The sequence below is a fragment of the Manihot esculenta genome, chromosome 8, assembly GCF_001659605.2.
Source record: "Manihot esculenta cultivar AM560-2 chromosome 8, M.esculenta_v8, whole genome shotgun sequence".
NCBI classification, from domain to species: domain Eukaryota; kingdom Viridiplantae; phylum Streptophyta; class Magnoliopsida; order Malpighiales; family Euphorbiaceae; genus Manihot; species Manihot esculenta.
In genome coordinates, this window is record NC_035168.2 from 35,391,223 (window position 1) to 35,416,060 (window position 24,838).

At 34.7% G+C, this 24,838-nt stretch overlaps 6 protein-coding genes and 2 non-coding genes across 12 annotated transcripts; all 8 read left to right on the forward strand.

The window, feature by feature from the left end:
- The first annotated feature begins 2,186 nt into the window (after positions 1–2,186).
- Positions 2,187–3,301, forward strand: LOC110620639 (F-box protein PP2-B15). Its single transcript, XM_021764446.2, has 3 exons — positions 2,187–2,552; positions 2,638–2,756; positions 2,836–3,301. Exons 1-3 carry the CDS (start codon positions 2,286–2,288, stop codon positions 3,299–3,301), a joined length of 852 nt encoding a protein of 283 aa, XP_021620138.1. The 5' UTR covers positions 2,187–2,285.
- Positions 3,302–3,515: 214 nt separating this feature from the next.
- Positions 3,516–5,507, forward strand: LOC110620638 (F-box protein PP2-B15). The gene is made up of 3 exons (XM_021764445.2): positions 3,516–3,887; positions 4,376–4,494; positions 4,594–5,507. Exons 1-3 carry the CDS (start codon positions 3,516–3,518, stop codon positions 5,063–5,065), a joined length of 963 nt encoding a protein of 320 aa, XP_021620137.2. The 3' UTR covers positions 5,066–5,507.
- LOC122724470 lies at positions 5,326–5,421 on the forward strand. Its single transcript, XR_006351843.1, has one exon. It is a non-coding gene; the product is annotated as a small nucleolar RNA snoR69Y (small nucleolar RNA).
- Positions 5,508–5,867: 360 nt separating the features above from the next.
- Positions 5,868–5,949, forward strand: LOC122724472. The gene has a single exon (XR_006351845.1). It is a non-coding gene; the product is annotated as a small nucleolar RNA snoR53Y (small nucleolar RNA).
- Positions 5,950–9,409: 3,460 nt separating this feature from the next.
- LOC110620867 lies at positions 9,410–13,199 on the forward strand. 3 transcript variants are annotated; one of them, XM_043959075.1, is made up of 8 exons: positions 9,410–9,660; positions 9,733–9,847; positions 10,112–10,495; positions 10,597–10,857; positions 11,324–11,850; positions 11,961–12,085; positions 12,192–12,355; positions 12,439–12,531. In XM_043959075.1, exons 1-8 carry the CDS (start codon positions 9,473–9,475, stop codon positions 12,445–12,447), a joined length of 1,773 nt encoding a protein of 590 aa, XP_043815010.1. In that variant the 5' UTR covers positions 9,410–9,472; the 3' UTR covers positions 12,448–12,531. The 3 variants fall into 3 exon arrangements, 2 of the variants coding, with proteins under 2 accessions (XP_043815010.1, XP_021620493.1); XR_006351714.1 differs by having other exon boundaries at positions 9,411–9,660; positions 12,187–12,355; positions 12,455–12,531; XM_021764801.2 differs by having other exon boundaries at positions 9,412–9,660; positions 12,455–13,199.
- Positions 13,200–13,329: 130 nt separating this feature from the next.
- On the forward strand, positions 13,330–15,525 carry LOC110620868 (putative pectinesterase/pectinesterase inhibitor 22). 2 transcript variants are annotated; one of them, XM_021764803.2, is made up of 3 exons: positions 13,330–13,565; positions 13,719–14,612; positions 14,681–15,525. In XM_021764803.2, exons 2-3 carry the CDS (start codon positions 13,781–13,783, stop codon positions 15,349–15,351), a joined length of 1,503 nt encoding a protein of 500 aa, XP_021620495.1. In that variant the 5' UTR covers positions 13,330–13,565; positions 13,719–13,780; the 3' UTR covers positions 15,352–15,525. The 2 variants fall into 2 exon arrangements, with proteins under 2 accessions (XP_021620495.1, XP_021620494.1); XM_021764802.2 differs by having other exon boundaries at positions 13,330–14,612.
- A 1,338-nt stretch (positions 15,526–16,863) lies between these two features.
- On the forward strand, positions 16,864–19,003 carry LOC110621650 (pectinesterase). Its single transcript, XM_021765919.2, has 2 exons — positions 16,864–17,949; positions 18,178–19,003. Exons 1-2 carry the CDS (start codon positions 16,944–16,946, stop codon positions 18,867–18,869), a joined length of 1,698 nt encoding a protein of 565 aa, XP_021621611.1. The 5' UTR covers positions 16,864–16,943; the 3' UTR covers positions 18,870–19,003.
- Positions 19,004–20,038: 1,035 nt separating this feature from the next.
- Positions 20,039–22,097, forward strand: LOC110621799 (probable pectinesterase/pectinesterase inhibitor 20). 2 transcript variants are annotated; one of them, XM_043959434.1, is made up of 3 exons: positions 20,072–20,215; positions 20,915–21,020; positions 21,406–22,097. In XM_043959434.1, exons 1-3 carry the CDS (start codon positions 20,084–20,086, stop codon positions 22,095–22,097), a joined length of 930 nt encoding a protein of 309 aa, XP_043815369.1. In that variant the 5' UTR covers positions 20,072–20,083. The 2 variants fall into 2 exon arrangements, with proteins under 2 accessions (XP_021621796.1, XP_043815369.1); XM_021766104.1 differs by having other exon boundaries at positions 20,039–21,020.
- The last annotated feature ends 2,741 nt before the right edge of the window (positions 22,098–24,838 follow it).

Sequence of the window (24,838 nt, forward strand, 5' to 3'; positions counted from 1 at the left end):
GAAAATGTACTCTATAATATATAGTTCTGTTTTTTTTTTTTTTTAATCTTTCGATTAAAATTTTGAATTCAAATTAAAAGGAGCAATAAATATATTAAATTTTAATAAAAATAAAAATACTATATTATTTGATTAAAAAAAAACTATATTATTAAAAAATAAAAATACTATATTATCTTTTAATTAAAATGCATATATTTAAAAATATGATGAATTTAATTAATATTTTATAAAATATGCTATTTATTGATGGGTAAATCAGGTAAAAAAATTAATAAAATATTGAAATTATACTACTTATTTTAAAAATAAAAAAAAAACTCCTAAAATACAAGATAAAAGATAAAATATACTATATTCATAGATTTAATTTAATTTGATAGTAAGAATATTTAAATAAATTTGATAGATTTAAATTTTTTGTTCTAATTTTTAATTTCTATTTTTTATTTCAAAAAATTAAAGTACGCTGGATATCCAACGCCAATTTAATTAATGATTGGATTGCACAAGCTCATAACCACGTGGCTTAACCTTAAGCTTAGAAACCTACTTAATAATTTGTAATTAGCTTTCTGTTTTGCTAGAAGACCCTTTTCTGTTATGACAGCCTTATAATGCATTTGTGTAATTAAAAACAATTTATCATGCCTGAATAAGAGAGAAAGAGATTTATACTATCTTGTCCGTTAAAAGTACAGTTGCTGTTTCTTTCGGTGGCTGTTAGCTGACTTGCAACTTGCACAATGGACAACGAGGATAGTTTTCTAGACAAGTTGGTAAGTGGACAAAGGTTCCAACTTTCAACTAAATAACGGTTAAGACATTAATGCGGTTTGGCAGAGTTATTACATTCAAGATTGCGTGCTTCGCGTTGATTAAACCTGAATATGATCATATGAGATGATATTGATTAGCGTCTAAAATTAAGCTAACGTTATCGTAGTAAAGTTGGTTGTCAAGAGCATTACGTTTGATCAAAATTTTCCTTTTTTAATATAATCTGCTTTAAAAGCTTACCCTTTTTTCACGAGGAATAACTCAAATAAGCCTTACCGGTAAATGAGCTGTTTTTTTTCCACTTTTTTTGTCCTTATCTTCTGTTCAAGTGGATGTGGTTTATTTGGCGAGAACTGAGAAGACTAGACTTTGTCAGGTCAATTTTCCAAGGCCAACACATTCGTACACGTAAATATCAACAAATTATTTGCTTATGACCATTAAGAATCCAGCTGTCAGTTCCTATTTTTGGTCTACTTTTAAATAATGCGCAATTAATCTCTGACTTTTTTCATAAATATATAATTTCAAATGCGATTTGGATGTTGCAATTTGTGATATATGGGGCCTTATATGAATGTGGAAGACCACGTTGAAGATTTTCATTTTTTCTCAAAATGGAAAATTACAATCAATAAAATATAAATAATTATATAAAATATATATTGTATACTCTGAAAATAGAAAAAAATAATCTTAAAAAATAATTTTAATAATAGCCGGAACTTTGACATTCAGACTGAAATTGAGAAAAAATGAATTCACTACATAAATTGATCCATCAACACACCATTCAACCCGCTACTAAGATAGACCGAGCTGACCGAGGGTTCGGACTCACCAGACAAGACTTAGCTAGGGAGAAACCTAGCTTATTTGAAGAGCAACCTCAGCTATACTGCGATTCTATCAGTAAGACTTTAAAAGATAATTAAATGATTTGCTGACGAGTCCTGAAATAACAATACTGTAGTAGGATGATGGTTATATATCATAAAGGAGGGGAGTGTGACCCTCCGAACTAAACTTTTTCATAGACACATAAACTCTAATTTATCTCTAAATCACATATCATTTAACTATTAAGCCATTTTCTTTTTTAAATAATTATATTTTATTATATCTTAAACTCTTATAAAGTCACAATTTAATGATATAAAATCATCGTTTTATAGTATAATTTTTCGTGGGGTTAGGGGGGTGGGGGTGGGGGTGAGCTGCTAAGGATAAATACATAATACTAAATCCTTTCTGGGTCAATATAATCATTCCCTAATAATCTTCTTTAACAGCTTATCCAACCTCTCTTACCAGCACAGTGCAATGGGGACAGTTCAAAAACTTGCAACTTCTTTATATAAATAGATACACACCCACAAAGACATCAGCATAATTGGATACACAAGCCTCAGGGCTCAGACAGCGACATAACCTGAGAGCTACCTTCAGCTTTGTCTTTGTCTTAGCAATTTTTTTTTCTCTATTCAATATCTTGGTTACTAGAAATGGAAGGTCAATTAGAATTTAACAGGTTACCAGTAGACTGTGTTTCTACAATTCTTTCCTTAACATCTCCATTAGATGTATGCAGATCATCCTTAGTTTCCACCTCATTTCAGTCAGCTGCAGACTCTGATGTTGTCTGGGAAAGTTTTTTGCCTTCTGATTATAGTAACATTGTCTCAAGAATCATAGCTCCTCTGAAATTTTCTTCAAAGAAAGAGCTTTTTCTTCGTCTTTGTAACCCCATTTTCATAGATGATGGAACGAAGGTAGAATTTCAACACAATTTGTCTCAAGCTTGCTTATATGTCCACCTGATGCTAAATGAATTATGTTCTGTAAACTGTGATGCAGAGCTTCAACTTAGAGAAATCATCTGGAAAGAAATCCTATTTGTTATCAGCAAGAGATCTTTCCATAACATGGAGTAAAGAACCAATGTATTGGCACTGGGCGTCTCTACCTGAATCAAGGTTAAACTTTCTTTTAATTAACTTATTCTTCTTAATAATTACAGGATTATTTTTGCTCAGTCCCTCGTCTACCTTGTAGGTTCTCTGAAGTGGCTACTCTCAGAACCATTTGTTGGCTAGAAATACAAGGCAAGATTAAGACTCAAATGCTATCACCAAACACTGTTTATGTAGCATATCTTGTAATGAAAATCACTGGTCGTGCCTATGGGCTTGATTTAATGCCATCTGAGGTATCAGTTGAAGTTGGGAATCACTTGTCTAAGAGCACTGCATATTTACGTCGCGGCGAAGATAGCAAGAAACAGCAACTAGAGCGTCTATTCTTTGCCAATCGTATGCAGATGCTGCAGTCAAGGGTGATGGAAGGAGACGGGAGAGTCCCACGTGATAGAGATGATGGATGGATGGAGATTGAGCTTGGAGAGTTCTTTAATGGCGAAAATGATGATGAGGAAGTGAAGATGAGATTAGAAGAAGTAAAGGGTCAACATTTGAAAGGAGGACTTGTTATTGAAGGGATTGAAATTAGGCCTAAACATTAAATTTCATTTCATAAGTATTGAAGAGGTTCTCATTGAAAAGTTCATATAGCAAAAGCTGATTTCTTTTTCAATTCATGTACCGAGTTTCTGATTCTTCCATTTCTGTTTTCTTTCAGGCCATATATAGATAAATTGTACAGATCCTGAATTATCATGTAATTATCCATGATCTTGAATAATCATCTTCTCATGTGTGTGGTCATGATGTGGTCATATGTTCACTTCATGTCGTCATAAGGACAAGCTAGAAAAAGATAATGTCGTCATAATAACAAAATATATATGTATAAAGTATCCTAAGTTTCTTACCCAACAAACAAAAGGATTGAAAATGAGCTTAGATCTCTTGCCTGAAGATTGTTTTGCATACATTCTATCATTAACATCTCCTAAGAATGCATGTTGTATCTCAGTTGTTTCGTCAGAGATCAGAGCTTTAGCTGGTTTGGATGCAGTGTGGGAAAAGTTTCTGCCATCTGATTATCCAGAGATTATCTCCAGATTAGTATCCCCAGTTACTTGTTCACCCAAAAAGGAGTTGTTCCTCATGTTATGTAACCCCCAGTTAATTGACGAGGGAAGAAAGGTACGCCTAGGCTGATGAGAAATTTTATAATACAATCGTTGTTGTATGTACAGCGATTAATAGCAATTGAGCATGATGGGTTCTATGAATCACATGGAATCAAAACTCTTGAGTCCAGGAGAACTTGAAAGTGCATGTAAAGATGGCAGCTTTAGACTGCAAGAAGCATATGAATCACATGGAACATCAAATTATATTTGAGTATATATGCATATATGAAATGATTTGAGTTCCCAAAGAATTATGCATGATTTGCCTCAAATTCATAATTAATTGAAGATTCTCATTCCCATTCTCTTTTCCTGGAAATCAAACAAAGTGAATACATAGAAAAGTATATGAATTTTGAGGTAGTTCTTAAGCCTGCTAGACTGCTAGTGGATATAAAGAAGGATTTAAAGTCTAATTCAGAGGCTTTAAAACAATGCTAGGCAAGAAGAAAGAAGCACAAATTACCATCGAACTGATATTTTCTCATTTATTGACAGATAATTTCATTAGAGAAATCAACAGGCAAGAAAAGCTACATATTGAGTTCAAGGGAGATTTCAATTTCTTGGGCTAACAATCCTCTCTACTGGTCCTGGAAACCTCACCTGCATTCAAGGTTGGCATAAATTTATATTCTGAAAGTCTCAAAACATGGAGAAAAAAAAAAAAAGAAAAAAAAACTCACAATGTTTTCGATTTTCTTGATCTTTCTCAGGTTCCGAGAAGTAGTTGAACTCAGAACCATTTGTTGGCTCCAAATCAATGGCAAGTTCAATACCCAGATGCTATCTTCAAGAACTGATTATGGAGTCTACCTCATTTTCAAATTTGCTGACCGGGCTTATGGACTAGACACGTTACCATCAGAGGTATCAGTCGAAGTTGGCAACTTCAAAATGCAAAGCAAAGTCTACTTACGCCGGCAAGACAAGAGCAAACAAGCTGTAGACAGCGTTGGCTTTCCGAACCGGATGACAAGATCAAGAGCCCAAGGAAGAGATGGAAGCAGGAGCAACGATGGTGCACCTTGTGAGCGGGAAGATGGGTGGATGGAGATTGAATTGGGTAGTTTTTATAACCATGGAGGAGAAAACAAGGAAGTGGAGATGGGCCTAAAGGAGGTCACCGGCGAGCACTTGAAAGGTGGCCTCATAGTTGAGGGAATAGAGATTAGGCCCAAACACTGATTTTTGCATTCAAACGCCCGATTCTTGAGTGGTAGGTTTACAATTACAGGGAAATTATAAGGGTATAGTTGGAAATACGTGACTATTAAACCCTAACCCTGGCCTTTAGTTGCCCCTTTATAAATCCTTTCCCCTGATTCTTCTTCTTGGTCTCCTTGCGGGTTCATCCTGCAACAGCTCTCTATGTGTTATTTTCATTTGAGTTCTTTTGCTTTCAATTGTTTATGAAATGTTGTGTGATTGAATCATTTTCTTCTTTTTTTGGCTAGGATGATAAATGTTTTAATCCCAGCTCATTATGAGACCTTCTTCAAGGTCTGGGAATTGACTCTGTCCAACATTTATCTGAGCTTTTCTATATCTAGGCCTTGAGTTATGATTGTTGGTTTTGTTCCTTACTGATTTTTTCAGACATTCGATCTAATTTGTACAGATTTGGTAATGGGTAAGTTCTATTACTGCTGGATTCAGAAACTATACTGATTCTATGACTAGTGATGGATGAAATAATTTTCTGGCTACTCATTTAACCTCATGGTGCCTAACATGCATAATAAATTAAGGATAATTCCCAGTTCTGTTTACTGTAGTGGCATTGGTGATCCTACGGTGACTGATTTTGTGTCTGTTTCATCTGAATCTTGCAAATGAAAGTTGATTTAGCTGTTATGTTCTTGGGCAGATCAATTCTGTTCTTGAAGTTAAAAGTTCCCCAGTTCTGATTATTTCATGATCATCATTTATGCATTGTATGTTGATTAGATTATTCAACTGAGGTGAAGCTTAGGGATGTTGAAGAAAGATTCCCGATGATGCATTGCTTCTTCGTGAACCATGCTAATGCTGATCATTGCATGACTGAAACATTATCCCCTGAGGGAAGAGTCTCATTTGTTCCTTTTTTTTTTTAATGGCTTTGAAGGCTTAATGGCCATATTCTGCACGCAGATTTGTGTTGAATATCGAAGCCCTCTTATTTGAGCGGCTACTGTTGTCTGAGATTTTGGGTTAGTGTTTGAATAATTGATTTATTTAAATGTCGCACATAGTTCTTCTTGGGAATTAAGAATGTAGTTTCCAGGATTTTATCTGTGCGTATATCAAAATCCTTTCTGCTTGAGCCTTCTCCTTCTTTCTTCATGGAGATGTGCTCCAATGTTATTGGATTACATTATTTATGTTCCTGCATCATTCTTCATAGCAATGTGTTAACAAATTAAACAGATTTTTTTGGGTACTGAGAATTGGTTCATTTGCAAAGATTTAGTTAAAGGAAGAGAAATTTATGAAATTCCTGCAAGGATGATGATTGTGAACCTTTTTGCCTCTGAGAAAATAAGTAGAAGGTCTTGAGAGGGTAAGACCTTAATGTATGGGTCCTTTTCTAAATTGGGTCCTTTTCTAAGATCCAAATGTTGGTGGGAAACTGGGAATCCAACTGAACAACACAAGGCAAAAATCATAAATGGACAAACGAAATTAGAATTGAGAGGTGAAATTAGAGTTACGAGAGGAAATCGATACTGCTTTAAGCTTTTAGTCGCAGCAAACATGTTTTGACCTCCTACCTGCAAACTAAGAAGACCATCTTTGCAAGAGAACCCCTAAGGCTCCAGCCATAGAAAAAAGGAAACATTGAGAAAAATCTACTACTCCCCTTCCCAGCAACTAATAAAATCCCTTGGGCAGTTATTCAAAATTTGATTAATAAAATATCTCTAGAGGAAGACAGGGCTAATTGGTCAAATGGGATCATTTAGTAAAACTTATTATTAAAATATTTCTCAAATTTTGTAAATAATTGGTTGTCTTATAATAAGAATATTCTGACTTATACCTCTCAAGATTGTCTATCTAGTGAGATTCTATTGAAATTATATTTTTATTAAAATTTATTTTACTTAAATTAGAATTAATTTAATATAATTATATTGAATTTAAATTCATTAAATGCATCATTGATTAATTAGATGAGCCACCCGATGGAAGCTGGAGACTCAAATTGGTATATTGTTTATCTAACTTTTATTCTATACTAAAAAAACTTTTTTTTTAAATAAATTAATAGATTGGCATTTCTATATTTAATGTGGTAAACATTGGGCATTTTTATATTTATTAAATGTAAAATGTGATAAATGATTATTATAAAATATAAAATTTTCATTTAAAGGAAAAATGTGATTTATTATGTTCTTTAGAAAAATATGCATCAGAGATAATTTTTTTTTTCTAGTTTTAAAAATGTTTTAAAAAAAATTAGAAAAATAATTTTTTTATTTTAATTTCTACCTATTTAAAAATAATTTAGAGAAATATTTTATAATATTTGAGGGTACGACTTTAGTTATACTGTAAATTAAATTGTGGTATAAATTTAGCGGAGGAGAATATAGTGTCAAACAACTTTGGTATAAATTTAACAACTTTGGTATAAATTTAATGGAGGAGAAATTTAACGGAGGAGAATATAGTACCAAACAATTTTGATTCCCTAGTTAGGGAACAAAGTCTGACTCTAAAGAATATTACAGTCCCAAAAATCATTAAATCCTATGTAAGTAGGTTAGTTTAACATTGAGTGATTAGCTCTGCGATGAGAGGTGGATCGAATTGATTACGTGCTTGGGTCTAATCATAAAAAGTTTAGTCTAGTGATATGACATAAGATAAAAGAAACAAGTTTAGTCATTTTGTGGTGTGGAGAGATATTCTGATTGTTCGTTCGTATGAATTTGCGTAACAGAGATAGTGACATTGTAACAGAAAAGCGATTAGACGTCACTAGCAAATAAAAAAAAAATAAAAAAATGCTTTCTTCTCTTATAATCTAACTTTAAATTTTATTTTTTTTTTAGATTTTAAAATATGAAACGCAGTGGATGTGGATTCTAAATTATAAAATGGTATAAAAATATTTATATAAAAAAATATTAAAATAATTTTAATTAAATATTTTAATTTAAGTGAAAAATAAATTTAAAATTATATATGCCAATTTTAACTGAATAATTCTTGCCAAGAAAGCATTCGGGAGAAATTTATCGTCTTAATTCGTTATAAGCAGTAGAAATGGAATAGCCATGTGAGGTTGATCTTTGGCTTACCTAAAAGACATAGCAATCAAAGACTTATAATTTTAGCATAGTGCGTGCTTACGTGTAGCGTATGGTGGGTTACATCACCATTTTTTGCTTTGTTGGTTAAATACATAGCACCATTTATTCTCTTATCTTTTTTCCTAAAAAATATTTTTTTTAATTTTAGTTTTGTTTTATTTTTTCATTATATAATAATTTAATAATTGCAACTGAAGTATAATCGTGATATACACTTACTTTTTGTATTATAAAAATTAAATTATTCACAGTTTAAAATTTAAATTGATAAAACAAAATAAAATTAAAATTAACAATAAAATTTTTTATGCATTTCATTATTTGCTAAATATATAATTTATCTCCTTAATTTTTTTATAAAAAGTTAATTTATCTCTTGATTTTATCTTCATCCATTTAAATGTTAAATTATAAAATAATTTAATTCTATGTACATAATATTTATTTATATGTCCTTATATTATAAGAATTAAATTATTTTATAATTAAAAGTTATTTTTATAATATAAAATTAAATTATTTAAAATTTTAAAAGTAAAACGACAAATAAGATAAAAATAAAGTTAATAAGTAAAATAATTTTTTGTGAAAAAATAAGAGAATGATTATTTTCATTTTAAGGTTGAATCACCCATTACTAATCATCTTCAATGGAATAGATAGATAACTTAAAAGAATATGCATGTCCACATCATATGTGGGCCATGGTTTGTGAGTCATTCGCCCTACTGACACCTGGAAAACGACACTTTCTTTTTTCTTTTATTTATTAATCCTCTTTCAATTATCTAACTAATGATGATTAAATTTAATTTCACATCAATTATTGAATTTAATACATAATTTTCACCAAATATTTAAAAACAAATCACTAAATTAAAATAAAATATTAACGATATTAAATTAAAATTTGAAAAATTTTAAGTTTAATTCCGACTCTTGTGTAAAAAAAAAAAAATCAATTTTCAATAATCCTAGGAACAGAAATAATCAAGCTGGCAGTATAAGAAACGAACGTAATGATTAAAACCAACCAAGCTTTTATGCCTTGAAAGCAATTAAAAATAATATATTATCGCTAACGTAATAATTAAAGGCATGGAATAATCCAACGGCTGCTATTGCGCGACAGATCCACTGAAAAGCTAATTCCACTAGCCACGTGGTTTCATAATCTCACCTTAACTCTCTCTTCAGTCTCCCTCGTATAAATATTCTCTTCTCTTGTATCTTCACAGACATGTTTCCATCATCACTGAGCCGATGTTAGCTGACTAGGCAGCTAACCATGTCCGTGATTCGAAACGTCGCCCACAGCATTTCCTCTAGAACTCTTAGCGATGTTTCGGAGATCGACACGGTGCGTCTCTCTTTTGATATTGTATCGGCTGCCAGAAGAAATATCGGCTTCTTGAGAGCTGTGAGTGAGTCTCAATGGCTGCATGACACTGCAACTGTTGTTGAAGCTATACGAAGGTAAGGTTCTGGATAGAGATGTTCATTGTGATCAGATTAGGTTCTGGGATATTGAAGGTTCTTTTCTTGCAGGTATGATGAGCTCTGGATGCCGTTGATTTCTGATCTGATGGTGGGGTCAACGCCTCCTATGGTGCTTCCTCCTTTTGATATTGAGTGGGTTTGGTTTTGTCACACCTTGAATCCGGTAGGCCATGCTTGAATTTCTTTCACTGAAGATTCTTGATTGGTTATGACTGGGAAATTTGGGAAAAAATGAATATGAAGTTTCAAATAATAATTAAAAAATAGTAAAGACAGAGGAGAAAAGAAGGATTATTTTTCAATTTTTTGTCTTAATTACTGTATGATCAGAAGCATCAAAAGATGTATATTTCTATATTTCATTTTCTCACCAACCAAACATAATAGAGTAGATTAATATATAATTAATACTAGAAGTTTACTACAGGTCAGTTACAGGCAATACTGCGAGGCAAGGTTCTCAAAACTTATAGGCAAGCCAGTGATTTTTAATGAAGAAAATGAAGAGTATGCATTAATGAGATGCAAGGAGCTTTGGTTGCGTAGACACCCAACTGAATGTTTCGAGAATGAAGTAGATTCAAGTTTACAATCAGACTCGGTTGTTAAAATAGAAGATCTATTCAATGAAGTTAGGAAGCAAAGGTTTCTGTATAGTAAATTTTCATGGCCATACATGAACGAGCTCGTGTACTTGATAGCGTCCAGACAAAGGTACAAGGGATTCTTGTATGTGTTGCAGAGATTCACAGATGGGTATTCTCGTATTGTGCCTAGTTTGGACATCATGCTAATGTGGATGACACACCATGTGGGTTCAATTTCTTCACCATTAATTCTCTCACTCTTCCTCTTATCTGTTGCAGTGTTATTTTTCTGTTTGTTGTTGATTAAGGTCTTGTCTTTTAACAGAGTTACCCAACTGTTTATGCCGAGGATATGAAAGACATAGAGGTTGAAAAGATTGTGGGAATGTGGGAGACTTTGAAAGAAAAAGAGGTGGAAGAGACAAATAAAGCTTGGGAAAATGCCTTTGATCAACCTTATGAGAAAGCTGGTGGGACCATGGAGTTTCATGGACTTGCCCCAATTCAGCCGCCAGTTTACTGGGAGGTCTCTGATACAGATGTCAATACCAAATACAAGTCCTTGTTTCCAAGGTTCCTGCTGGAGGTAGTTGACTACTCTCCCAATCTCTTCTCTCTCTTATTTAAGTCAAATCATAGAGTAATGCATTAATGTATCTCTACCTTTAATATGGATTTGTTTTTCTAGAATAATTGAGTCCACTGTTACGTAAAATCGACATGAATCCCAACATAAATCATGTGTATTGGTCGGCTTCATTTGTATGATTGTGAACAAATTTATGTTGCACAGACTTAAGCTATTCTCACAGGGAAATGGATTATTAGGCAAATTCTTAGGAGTTAGGAGAAGCTGAGGAAAAGAAAAGTCTCCTTAAGAAAACAAAATCAATTGGATACGGATTTATGTTGTGAATTTCTGATACAAGCCAAAGGTTGTCAAAGTCAAAAAGCCAACTATTTTTTTTTTTTTTTACTTCTTTATCACAAAAATTTGCATATGCTTCTAATGTTTTTTAATGTGTTATGCAAGCTGTGAATTTACAATTCAGGTATGTATTTTTGTGAGACTCAAATCAACAGCAAGTCTGAGGGTAGTGGCAGATGATAAAAAACACAACTTTCTGCGTCTGCGAATATTAAGATGCCACAGGGAGATGAAGATTGATAAACCAATTTCCGGTTTTTCCTTGGATTCATGGAAAAAAGTTTCACAAATCTTTTGTGAGTTTGGCACAAGAGGATTAATGCTTGAGCTTCATAAACATGTTGGTGGGTGCTTTAAAACAAAGAAAGTAGAAAACACTGCTACATTTCTTTGGAATGATTTACTAAGAGCACACTCTCTTACTTTGGAAAGAGAACTTGATAAACAGATGAGAGTTGTTGCTTCAATAACACCACCGGTTCAAGCACCATACTTACTGAAATGTGTTCCAGACAGTGTCACAGATGATTCAGGGACTATGGTCTCTGATGTGATTCTAAGAATGAATCATTACAGGCCACAAGAGGGTAGGTGGCTATCTCGCACTGTTCTTGATCATGCAGGGAGAGAGTGTTTTGTAGTTCGAATAAGGTAAACTCAAATAATTTTGAAGGACATAAGTTCTGTGTTTTCAAATTATTATACCATGTGATAATTCTTGTTTCATTACTTGATAAGATAAAATGTGGATTGAATTGTAGAGTGGGAGGAGGGTTTTGGAGGAGAGGAGGTGAAACGCCATCAACTGTGAAATGGGAGGATAGGATCACAGAGGTACGTGAAGGTTCTTGGTCATATGTGGCCGGTTCGATTGGTAGAGCACCTGGTATGTTGTTTATGTTAGTTCTACTATTGATGATCATAAGCATTTCTTTTGGATCCTCCATTTCTTTGAGAAGTTGATTTGGTGGTGTTGTTGCCATCTAGTACAGAGAAAGTAGTTGGAACAGCAACCCCGCAAGAGCCTCCGGAAAATTGGCAAGCTTCTTGGAGTTTCTCTACAGGAGAAGAATTTTTAGTAAGTTGGCAATCACCATCAACATCATTGTGTGACCTGAGGTTTTGTTTAATAAATCAAACAACTCCTGATTCAACAGTAAGTTTCATTCGTCTCTGCTTTCAAAACTCGGAAAATTACTTGGAACACTTGTAACAAGATGAATTCTCATAACAAAGCAGCACAATTAATTTGCAGTTGAAATTGTTGAAAGGGAGGAAAATGCAGTACAAAGTTGAGAAAATTAGATCAGAAAGTAAGGAACAAGAGAGGCAGAACAAGGAAATAAACAGTGAGGAACAGGAAGATGAAGATGAGGAAGGTTTCGTGACGCTTGTTCGGTTCACGGACGATAACCCAACTGGAAGAGCAACAGCTCTTCTCAATTGGAAGTTACTGATAATTGAATTATTGCCTGAAGAGGATGCAGGTTTAGCAATTCTAATATGCATTTCAATCCTGAGAAGTGTATCAGAAATGAGGAAAGAAGATGCGGGAAACTTACTGATAAGAAGAAGAATAAAAGAAACAAAACTTGGAACTAGAGATTGGGGTTCCGTGATACATCATCCGTCATCATCTTCATCATCTTCATCATCAATTTCTTCATCTCATCTTGAGCCCTGGTATTGGAATCCCAAAGCTGTGGTTACATCAGATAGAGGGCCTAATGCAGCAAGGCAACCTGCTCCTAATTATTCTCCAGTAGAAGGTGGCGATAAGTTGTACAAGCGAGGGATTATCACGTAACACTGATAACGCAATTACTCTCTTCTCGGTTTTCCAATACAGAAGAGCAGAATGTCCACGCAGTTTGCATACAGTACTCAAAAAAGTTTAGAATTGTATAATGCTGGGGTGTGGACCCGTAAGTTCCTGTATGAATTTAGAAACATGTCTTAATCTTACAATATACGAATGATACAAGAGTTTTCTTGGTGTAGTTAACTTGGGAAACTGTTCTTGACAACATTTTCAGTCGTATTCCTGAGGCCCCGTGTGCCTGTGTTTTATGTCTGGCAAAAAAAAAAAAAAAAAAACTTGGGAACTATGGGTATTGTCTGAATTGGGTTTTGTCAATATTTTTTTGGAATTGATGGGCTTGATCCAGCATCAATGTTTAGCAAAATAAGCATGGTTTAACACTGTGAAGCAAATAGTGAGGAATCCACTTATTCAACAAGCTAAAAGAAATAATAGAAGAATATCAGACGCCTTGCTCTCAGAAGAAAGCATAACTTCAACTTTGTCAGAGGAAAAAGAACAAGGGAATGTATAATTCTAACTCAAAAGAAAAAGCCATTCCTTTGTAAGCAAACAATTCCTTCATTCTTTGTATATAAAATTTTCTTCTTCTTTTGGAAAGATCAGAAAAACATCTCCTTTCTCTTCCCCATCATTTCCAAAATGTCCTTTGTTAATTTTCTGTTTATTCTAATACTCCTGCCTTCTTTTCTGCAAGCCTTGTCCAATGTAACTCCATCACCGTCAACCCAACAAACTTTAAACGCACAAGATTTGGTCATGCAAGCTTGCACTGGTGTTGAAAACCAGAATTCATGCCTGTGGAACATGCGATTTGGGCTCGAAAAAGCAGGTTCCTCTCATGCAAATTCAGTTCTGAATGCTGCCCTGCGGACCTCCATCAATGAAGCAAGGTTAGCCATTGATGCGATCACAAAATTCAATGCTTTGTCCATCAGCTACCGCGAACAAGTAGCCATTGAAGATTGCAAAGAGCTTCTCGATTTCTCAGTCTCCGAGCTAGCCTGGTCCTTGGCAGAGATGAAGAAAATTCGAGCAGGAGATAACGATATTAGCTATGAAGGGAATCTAAAAGCTTGGCTCAGTGCTGCATTGAGTAACCAAGACACCTGTCTTGAAGGCTTTGAAGGCACAGATCGACATCTGGAGAACTTCGTCAAGGGAAGCCTGAAACAAGTGACACAGCTAATTGGTAACGTATTAGCTCTGTATACGCAGCTCCACAGCATGCCCTTTAAAGCCTCACGAAACGGTACAGCCACAAATTCAATTCGAGAGTTCCCTGAATGGCTGACAGAAGGTGATCAAGAGCTCCTAAAGATCAGTTCTCTCGGCGTGCATGTAGATGCTATTGTGTCCTTGGACGGCAGCGGCCATTACCGCACCATTACAGAGGCAATTGACGAAGCTCCAAGCCACAGCAACAGGAGACACATCATATATGTGAAGCAGGGTGTTTACAGAGAGAACATTGATATGAAGAAGAAGAAAACCAATATCATGCTTGTAGGCGACGGCATTGGGAAGACGGTGGTGACGGGGAATCGCAATTTCATGCAAGGATGGACTACATTTAGAACTGCTACCGTAGGTGAGCACTTGAAATTTTCTATTCGATAAACCAAAATTTTTCTCCATAACTTTTTTGGGTGCTTGTAGCTGTCTCCGGGAAAGGATTCATAGCAAGAGACATGACATTTCGGAACACGGCCGGACCACAGAACCATCAAGCAGTGGCTCTCAGGGTGGATTCCGACCAATCAGCTTTCTTCCGATGCAGCATGGAAGGCTACCAAGATACCCTATATGCTCACTCTCTCCGCCAATTCTACCGTGAATGTGAGATTTATGGAACTATAGACTACATATTTGGCAATGGAGCAGCAGTATTCCAAAAATGCAAGATTTACACAAGAGTCCCACTGCCCTTGCAGAAGGTTACTATAACAGCCCACGGCAGGAAGGACCCACATCAGAGCACTGGATTTTCAATCCAAGATAGCTTCATTTTGGCCACACAACCGACCTATTTAGGAAGGCCATGGAAGCAATTCTCAAGGACAGTTTTCATTAACACATACATGGGTGGATTGGTTCAGCCTAGAGGGTGGCTTGAATGGTATGGTAACTTTGCCTTGAGCACATTGTGGTACGGTGAGTATAGAAATTATGGGCCTGGGGCGTCTCTATCCGGCCGGATAAAATGGCCGGGATACCACATTATCCGGGATGCTGCCACGGCCAAGTTCTTTACTGCCGGTCATTTCATCGATGGTATGTCATGGCTTCCTTCTACTGGCATAAAGTTCACAGAAGGTTTGAGCAATTAATTAGTGATGTACAAGGTTAATTGTTCTCATGTTGATTTGTTTGCAAAATTGTATGTATTAATGACATAGTCATAAGCCAAAGGCAGCTTGTGGGGGAAGCAATTCGGCCCTTATTCATCTGTATATATATTTTTTCTATAATTAAATAAATACAGTTAGCTAATTTTGATTTTTCCTTCAATGGGTTCAGAAATTTTCCTCCTTAAAACTTCAAAATATTGTAAACGAGCAAAGGAATTCTAAAGAAAAAAAGATGTGCGAGTTATGAAACATGGGAATTAACACAAATTTTAAAGGGTATGTTATTGATTTTAACTCTAATTTTCCATGCTAGGAGAGCTAGAAATTAAAATTCATACACTTCAATTTTTCCCATTTTGACAAAATTTTCAGTTTCAAAAAGAAAATTTCGACAAAATGTTCCAGTCCCCACCTTCACCTAATGTGAAGGCTGCAGTCCCGTGAGTTTTCAGCACAATTTCACGTTGGCTGTCTATTCTTTCTTTCTTAATATCCACTAGCATTATTCTATAACAATATATAGTAATAATAATAATAATAATAATAACAAGCTTTACGAATCTATATTTATTTAGATTATCTTTTTTGTTTTTGGCTTTTGTTTTTTTTTTCTTTTCCCACCCTCTTCACGGAAAATGATAAAATAGCCACACTACAAATGTATACTACATTTTGATTTTGTTGAGGAATTTTTCGAAATTCCTCTCCAACAATTAGACAACATAGGTTAGGACATCCAAATATGAAAATTATACTGTCTGTTGGAAACTTTCTCTTTAAGTGTTCATTGACAACTTGGATTTCTGCAAGTGCTCATGGGTTTAGCCACATACTATCCTGCTGCTTGATACCCATTTCATTTATGCTTGTTGCTATATTATTATGAATATCTTTAACTACAACTGTGAACTTTCATTTGACATTTCTGTACACACCTTCCTCGGCCGAGAACCAAAATTTCTCTAAACCACATGCCATTTTGACTTTGGTAGCTAGGCTTTAGCATCCCTTAATTTTATCAACATAAACTTTTGCAATTTAAAGCAAAGCATTACTTAATCTTTGTTCAGTATTTGTCAGACCCCATCAGCACATGCACATCTAGAATAATAATATAGTTTCAAGAGGTCTAATGGATTTGGTAATCCTTCAGGATACAGCTAAGCTAAGTTAAGTCTTGAAACTTCAGAGTTTGCTTCTATACTCCCTTGCCTTGTGATCACAAGATTCTTGTCACCGCCATAGCACCTAAAAAATATGTGTAATTAAGCTTCCAACCAGTAATTAATATATGAAATATCTGTCTTCCTATTGGACATTCGATACGCAACTACTTCCACTAATAGAGTTTAACTCATTATTACTGGGAGTCATCACCAGAACTGAGAGTTCTCGAGTTCGAATCCAGTTGAATCCAATTATCCCATAAAAAAAAGCAACTACTTCCTCCATTTCGAGTGAATGTGTGTTAAATTCAACACGCTTTTGAGCTTTAATTCTATTACGTTTGCTATATATAGAGATTATCAGCTTAATCGTTGTCAGACCAGTTGCATTACACTAGTTAATTAATGACCATGGCTTCCAATCTCTCTACTCTCTTCACAATTTCTCTCCTTTTCATGCTCTTGTCTCCATCTCTTGCAAGCTTTTTCACCCCAGTTTCTGGCACACCGGAGAAATTTTGCAACTCCACACCTTACCCATACTTCTGCAGATCCTCATTTCCTTTTGACAAGCCTGCCAATATACATGACTATGGTAGGATGTCCATTTCTAAAACCTTGTCACATTCTGGAAAGTTTCTGTCCATGATCCAATATTTGCTAAGGCTTCCCTCTTCTTTTTTTGCATCCAATACTATTCTTGCTCTTGAAGATTGCCGGTTCCTAGCTCAACTTAACATTGACTTTTTGTCATACACTTGGGAATCCATCAATTATACTGATAGTCTTCAAAGCTTGCAAGCCAGTGATTTGCAAACTCTGCTTAGTGCCACTTTGACTAATTTACAGACTTGTTTAGATGGGCTTCGAGCTTCAAAATCAGTCTCAGGAATTATGAACACCCTTCTGACTCCTCTCTCTAATGGAACCAAACACTGCAGTATTTCTCTTGCATTTTTTACTCATGGTTGGGTTCCTGCCAGGAAGAAAGGAAGAATTTTATCAGAAAGAAAGCACATATTTTCTGAATTGAGAAATGGCATCAGTGATGGTCTGCCTTTGAAGATGTCAAACCAGGATCAACAAGTTTATGAGTCATTGAACAAAAGGAAGCTTCTTCAAACAACCGTGAATGCTAGTGTTACAGTGAGCCAAATGGTGGTTGTAAACAAGAATGGAACTGGGAATTTCACAACCATTAATGATGCAGTTGCTGCTGCACCAAATAATACAGCTATTGGCAGTGGGTATTTTGTGATTTATGTGGTGAAGGGAGTCTACCAAGAGTATGTTTCTATTTCTAAGAACAAGCAGAATATAATGATGATTGGAGATGGCATTGGCAAGACTGTGATTACTGGCAATCGCAGCGTAGTTGATGGGTGGACTACGTTTAATTCAGCAACATTTGGTAAGTCCTTTATATGATTAATTTGACACTAGTTGTATTTTTTTCAATAACAAGTGTCGGATGCAATAGTAAGGCATGTTGTCTCATAAGAGTTGAACTAAGTTTGATAGTTAGAGATGATATTATTGGGAGGGACAGCAACGAAACCAGAGATACCATATCAAAATCCACAAAGGTGGGATTTTTTTCCATTTCTCCCCAACTCATGAGCATTAATTTCTTTTGCAGCTGTTGTTGGCCAAGGATTTGTTGCTGTGAACATTACCTTTCGCAACACGGCCGGACCCATTAAGCAACAAGCAGTAGCTGTTAGAAATGGAGCAGACATGTCTGCATTTTACAGTTGCAGTTTTGAAGGGTATCAAGACACCTTATATACTCATTCTCTAAGGCAATTTTACAGAGATTGTCAAATCTATGGCACCATAGATTTCATATTTGGCAATGCTGCAGTTGTTTTCCAAAACTGCAAAATCTCTTCGCGGCTTCCACTGGTTGGCCAATTCAACACCATAACTGCACAAGGCAGAAGTGATCCTAATCAAAACACAGGCATTTCAATACAAAATTGCAGCATTAAAGCAGCTAAAGACTTGGCCACCGCTAATGTCACTGTTGAAACTTATCTGGGGAGACCATGGAAGGAGTATTCAACAACTATTTTCATGCAATCTTATATTGCTAGCCTTATTGATCCTGCTGGTTGGGCTCCTTGGTCTGGAGATTTTGCACTTGCTACTTTGTACTATGCAGAATTCAATAACACTGGTGCAGGATCAAAAACTAGTAACAGGGTTACATGGCCTGGCTATCATTTGATAAATGCAACTGATGCGGCTAACTTCACTGTGTCCAATTTCACACAGGGAGACTTTTGGTTGCCGGCCACCGGAGTGCCTTACACCGGTGGTTTGATGTGAAAAGGGTCTTGATTATTTGTTTGTGTTGATATTATTTTCATTTCTCTTGTTTCATTTATTGGAAATGGCAAAAAAAAAAAAATTACTTTTCATGAAAATTTTACACAGAAAACCCAATAAAGCAAGAATTTATGGTGGCTTACCCTTTCAAGTTGCAACTCATACTAACCAATTAAATAACTGTTGGAAGCCACCTGTTTGCCTTGTTGAATATATATACAAATCCAGGTTAAATATTAAAATAACGCAACGTCTCTCGGCCTCCCTGTTATTGTGCTACTTGTCTGTGTCACTTAGGCCTGTACGTACGAATGTGTCAGACCCTCTTCATGCCAGGCGGCCATTTAATTTCCCCGACGCATGTATGAGCAGGGCTGCGAAATGACTGGACCAGCTTCTCTCCCTCACGTCACATCACCGGGTTGGGCTTCTTCTTACTGGATCAGGGCTCGCGGGTGACCCATCCGGCCCAGCGTGTCTGTATCGAGACATGAAATGTTAAATTGGTCAGCATAAGGGGTTTTGTAGGTTTGGACAGCTAATTCATTTAGGCCTGACCTCACCCAAAGTGATAAGACCGGGCAGTCATCACAAAATATCATAAAAATATATATATATATATATATGAACTTAATTTATTGGGTGCAAAAATTGACTTTCTTTTATATGTATTTTTAATATGCAAATTCATTCATCTCCCATAATAACTCATTCATGAATTTTAAAACCTAATTCTCAAATTAAGCAATAATGGCGTACTCATGAATTTCCTCACATTCCATACAATTAATTAAGGTCTATTTGGCATAAGAATTATTCAGTGCTCTTAGATTACTAAATAATATGAATAAAATATTTATTATTTTATTATTCAAATATATCAAATAAATAAAAATTATTAACATTAAATTATTTTTATTCATGTGTTATACTTTAATTGGTAGAGAAATTCTGGTGATCCAAATTATTTTTTTTTTCAACAATATTTAGAATATATATTTTTTGAAAAAGAAGGTAGTTGTTAACCCTAAAATTCAATACTAAGAAGGCACTTAGAGTTGAAGGTATACATTAAGACCAAACGCGGTGTTGCTTTATCTATAAATATAGATCTAAATAACCCACAATTCCCATTATTCAAACCTTTCTCCTTAGCCACACTCGTGGCCATGGCTTCCATATTTTCCTTCCTAAGCACCATTTCCCTTCTTCTCATGTTCGTCTTCTTCCTCTCCCTCTCCCTTGCTGATTCCTCACCGATCTTTAACACTCCAGAAACCCTTTGCGATTCTACTCCATATCCACCCTTTTGCAAATCCTCTTTACCATATAACAAGCCTGGAACCGTCCAAGACTACGCCAGAATTTCCATTGCCAATTCCTTGACAAATGCCAGAGACTTTCTGTCCCTCGTCCAACATTACTCGAGCCTTCCATCTACATCCCATGAATCCACCAATATTCTCGCCCTTGAAGATTGCCAGTTTTTGGCTCAGCTAAACATTGATTCCTTCTCATATGCACTCCAAACTGTAAATCGTTCCAATGATGCCAATCTTCCAGGCTCGCTTGCCGTTGATCTACTAACCTTGTTTAGTGCCACCTTGACCAACCTGGAAACTTGCCTGGAAAGCCTTCAAGTATCAGATTCAAGTATCTTGAATAATCTAACTGCCCCTCTTTCTAATGGAACCCAGTATTGTAGCACAACTCTCGCTCTCTTTTGCCATGCTTGGGTTCCTCACCCAGAGAAAGGTAGATTGCTAGCAGAAGGGAAGGACATATTCCCCAGTATGAAAAATGGTGCAAGAAAAAGCTTTCGTTTGCGGACGTACGAGTCTATAATGGGAAGAAAGCTTCTTCAAGGATTTGAAGATGGTGTTTCAGTGAGACAAATGGTGGTTGTGAATCAAAATGGAACTGGGGATTTTGCTAATATTACCGACGCTGTGAATGCTGCATCTAATAACACAGCTAGCAGCGATGGATATTTTGTGATTTACGTGGTTGCTGGTGTTTATAACGAATATGTTTTCATTCCAAAGAACAAGAAATACTTGATGATGATTGGAGATGGTATTAACCAGACAATCATCACCGGCAACCGGAGTGTCGTTGATGGGTGGACTACATTCAATTCTTTCACATTTGGTAAGATTAAAACTTTATATATCCATTATCTATTGTATGATCTTGCCGGACTAACATATATAAAGCTAATAAGAACAAGACTATGTTCTTATTGAAATATATCTCTTCTGTTGTTCAAAAGAACATCTTAATTATCATAGAAGATATATTAATATCTGAAAATATAAGATTTAGATTATTTATGATTTTAGATTTGATTTAGTAGTTAAGAATTATATTCTCTTTAGATTTTCTGTTATATTTTTTTCCCTATCTCTCCTTCCAAAAACCAACAATAACCAACAGTTCTAACATTAAAGTCATCCTATATTTAAATCTTAATATTTATTTCTCTTCTTAAATTCCTTGAAAAATTGGAGTGAATGCTGAAAAATTCCTGGTGCAGCTGTAGTTGGGCAAGGGTTTGTTGCAGTGAACATTACATTTCAGAACACAGCAGGAGCTATCAAACACCAAGCAGTGGCTGTAAGAAATGGAGCTGATTTGTCTACATTCTACAACTGCAGCTTTGAAGGGTATCAAGACACCTTATACACTCATTCTCTCAGGCAATTCTACAGGGACTGTGAAATATACGGCACCATAGATTACATATTCGGCAACGCAGCAGTTGTTCTCCAGAACTGCAAGATTTATTCAAGAGTACCATTGGATGACCAGTACAACGCTGTAACTGCGCAAGACAGAACTGACCCTAATCAAAACACAGGTACTTCAATACAGAACTGCAGTATATTAGCATCTGCGGAGTTGGCCGCAAGCAATGGCACTACAAAATCTTACTTGGGGAGGCCATGGAAGGAGTATTCAAGAACAGTTGTGATGCAGTCTTTTATAGATAGCTTAATTGATCCTTCTGGCTGGTCTCCATGGTCAGGAGATTTTGCACTGGCTACACTTTATTATGCAGAATTTAATAACACTGGTCCGGGATCAGATACTAGTAATAGGGTTACATGGGATGGTTACCATTTGATCAATGCGACGGATGCAGCGAACTTCACTGTTTCGAACTTTACGCAAGGAGATATCTGGCTGCCGGCGACTGGAGTGCCTTATTTTGGTGGTTTGCTGTGAATTAATTAAGGCCATCCTTAGCTTCCTTATAAAAACAATGGATATATGCATGTGGATGTGGGTGTGAAGATGTGCATAAGCTAGTCTATATATATATATATAAAAAAAACTGAAATAAAGAGAAAATTAAGATATCCTCTTTGTTCAGCCTTTTAGTTTTTTAGAAAATTTTAATTTTTTTTAAAAGTTTTGTGCATTTTGATTGGCCAACTTAATTATATTTTTCAACTATAATTAAAAATTTTTAAAATATAATCTAATCTAATTAATTATCTAAGTAATTTATTATAATTTTGAATTATCCAACAATCCAATCCACACCACTTATCAAGATCTCTGAACTTTATTGCCATTTTTTAGACCTGAATTTAAAATTATTTTATTATTAATATATGAAAAAATTACTTTTTAATCTCTTCATTATAGCATAATTAATGGATTTATCCTTTTATTTTTAGAACCCAACACTACCATCATTGAGTTTTAATTCCATCAAAATTCAAGATCACTCCATCAAAAAATTTGGTTAAGTCAATAATTTTCACTTGGTCCAAGGGAAGCGAATAAATATAATCTCAAAAATACCCTTATCAATAATAAAATGAGAAATTACTATTTAATCTCTATAGTATAGAAAAACTCGCTATTTAATCCCTCAATTTTGAAAAATATATTAAAATATCCCTGACATTTTAAAAAGTCTACTAGTTAGTTCTTCTATTAATTTTATCACTAAATATTTTACTATTTAGTCCCTATAGTTTAGAAAAAATTATTAGTTGGTCCCTCAAATTATTAAAAAGTTTACTAATTAGTCTCTCCATATCAGGGGTATTTTAGATTTTTTTTATAATACTTAACGACTAAAATTAATGAAAAGACTAACTAGTAGACTTTTTAAAACGTTAGAAACGTTTTAATGAATTTTTCAAATGGCGAGCAGTGATCGACAACGAATGACATCACAAAAATAATTTATATTGAATTTTAACCTTTTATTTTTAATAATTTAAATTTTATATATTTTTATTTTTATTATCTTTACTGAATTTGAATTTTAAATTTATTGAAATTTTTATTTGTTTATGGAGATTGAGTTTGAGATTTTCTTTCTTGAATTTTGACGAAATTAAATTTCAATGACTAAAATGTTGAATTCGAAAAATAGAGGGACAAATAGGTTAATTATGTAATATCTTAGGGATGAAAATATATTTTTTCCTTCAATTTTTTGAGAGAAGGACCTATAAATTTGTAGGATTTAAATTTAAGGGACTAAAGTGTTGGGTTTTAGAAATGGTAATTCAGTCATTTTTTCTGTCACTAATGACAGAATTAAATCTAAGGACGAAAGTGTTGGGTTCTAAAAATAGAGGGACAAATCCGTTAATTACGCTATACCTCAAAGACTAAAAAGTAATTTTCTCTTAAAATATTAATTTTAAAATAATTCGACTTAAATAATTTTTATTTTGAATTCACTTTCCACTTGACCCATAATATAAGTTATTTAATAGTTTCATAATAGTATTATATACAATTTCAATTTGTTGTAATTTGCTGATATGGAACGTGTCCCGCAACCGAGCACGCAGGTGAATCTCACACTCTTTCTTATTAAATTTGCGACGTGGAATCTCACGCTCTCTCTTATTAAATTTATGACATCTTTGTTGCAACTAAATCGAATATCATTATTAAACCGGATATTGTATTTCACCAGTATCTTGGACGGCTCCATCTCATCTCACACGGGTAGCCCTTTTCTCATAGGTCTACTAGTTCTGTACAATTTTTCTAACTCAGGGTGGTTCTGATACCAATCGAAACAGTCCGGCCCAAACTGCTCCAAATAATTTTTGAATTCACTTTATCAGTTTTAATACCAACACTACAAAAATATGTCGGAATAGTAACGGATATTAGTAACGGATTTAAATCCGTTACAAATTTGTAACGGATTAGTAACGGATTTTATATTCCGTTATTAATTTTTATTATTTAGTAACGGATTAACAATCCGTTACTAAATAAAATTATTTATAAATTTAATAACGGATTTTGAGATCCATTATAAATCCGTTACTAAATTAGCTAAAAATTAGTAACGGATTTCAATCCGTTAATAAATTTGTTACTAAATCGATTACTAAATAAATAAAATAGTAACGGATTTAATAACGGAATGCAATATATTATATAATTAGTAACGGATTTAATCCGTTACTATTTTTTTAATAAAAAAATCAATTTTTTATTTTTTAAAATTCTAAATTTTCTTTTTAAGTTTAGTAACGGATTTAGTCCGTTATTAAATCCGTTGGAACAATTGGTACTCACTCTCACCAGACTATTCCCTTAAAGTGGGAGGTCAAGGGTTCAAGCAGTGGGAGAGGCGACCTAATTTCCAAAGGGAAATTTAGGCCAAATCCACTTGGGGAAGGATGCGTTTGACGAGAACCCAAGGGAACAAATCTTGCCCGGAATCCGTGAGGGTGAAGGGATGTTAAGAGCTGCTCACGACGCCAGTGGAAAGCCCGAGGTGGCGAGAGGGCCAGGCGAGGGATAGCCCTGGGCCGTGAGCGGTAACAGTGCCGAGGATCACGTCCGGGCTGTTACATAAAAAACAGATTAAGAAATCCGTTACTAAAATTTGAAGAATAATACCGCCTTTTTATTTTAGTTCACCCGCATTTTTTCTAAAAAATTTAGTAACGGATTAAGAAATCCGTTACTAAAAT

Coding starts and splice junctions, on each gene's coding strand:
- LOC110620639 (XM_021764446.2), top strand. CDS start 2,286: ATGGAAGGTCAATTAGAATTTAACAGGTTACCAGTAGACTGTGTTTCT. Junction 2,553..2,637: donor TCATAGATGATGGAACGAAG/GTAGAATTTCAA, acceptor ACTGTGATGCAG/AGCTTCAACTTAGAGAAATC. Junction 2,757..2,835: donor GCGTCTCTACCTGAATCAAG/GTTAAACTTTCT, acceptor TCTACCTTGTAG/GTTCTCTGAAGTGGCTACTC.
- LOC110620638 (XM_021764445.2), top strand. CDS start 3,516: ATGTTCACTTCATGTCGTCATAAGGACAAGCTAGAAAAAGATAATGTC. Junction 3,888..4,375: donor TAATTGACGAGGGAAGAAAG/GTACGCCTAGGC, acceptor ATTTATTGACAG/ATAATTTCATTAGAGAAATC. Junction 4,495..4,593: donor AAACCTCACCTGCATTCAAG/GTTGGCATAAAT, acceptor GATCTTTCTCAG/GTTCCGAGAAGTAGTTGAAC.
- LOC110620867 (XM_021764801.2), top strand. CDS start 9,473: ATGTCCGTGATTCGAAACGTCGCCCACAGCATTTCCTCTAGAACTCTT. Junction 10,496..10,596: donor TAATGTGGATGACACACCAT/GTGGGTTCAATT, acceptor GTCTTTTAACAG/AGTTACCCAACTGTTTATGC. Junction 11,851..11,960: donor TGTTTTGTAGTTCGAATAAG/GTAAACTCAAAT, acceptor ATTGAATTGTAG/AGTGGGAGGAGGGTTTTGGA.
- LOC110620868 (XM_021764802.2), top strand. CDS start 13,664: ATGTCCTTTGTTAATTTTCTGTTTATTCTAATACTCCTGCCTTCTTTT. Junction 14,613..14,680: donor ATTTAGAACTGCTACCGTAG/GTGAGCACTTGA, acceptor GGGTGCTTGTAG/CTGTCTCCGGGAAAGGATTC.
- LOC110621650 (XM_021765919.2), top strand. CDS start 16,944: ATGACCATGGCTTCCAATCTCTCTACTCTCTTCACAATTTCTCTCCTT. Junction 17,950..18,177: donor GTTTAATTCAGCAACATTTG/GTAAGTCCTTTA, acceptor TTTCTTTTGCAG/CTGTTGTTGGCCAAGGATTT.
- LOC110621799 (XM_021766104.1), top strand. CDS start 20,039: ATGGCTTCCATATTTTCCTTCCTAAGCACCATTTCCCTTCTTCTCATG. Junction 21,021..21,405: donor ATTCAATTCTTTCACATTTG/GTAAGATTAAAA, acceptor TTCCTGGTGCAG/CTGTAGTTGGGCAAGGGTTT.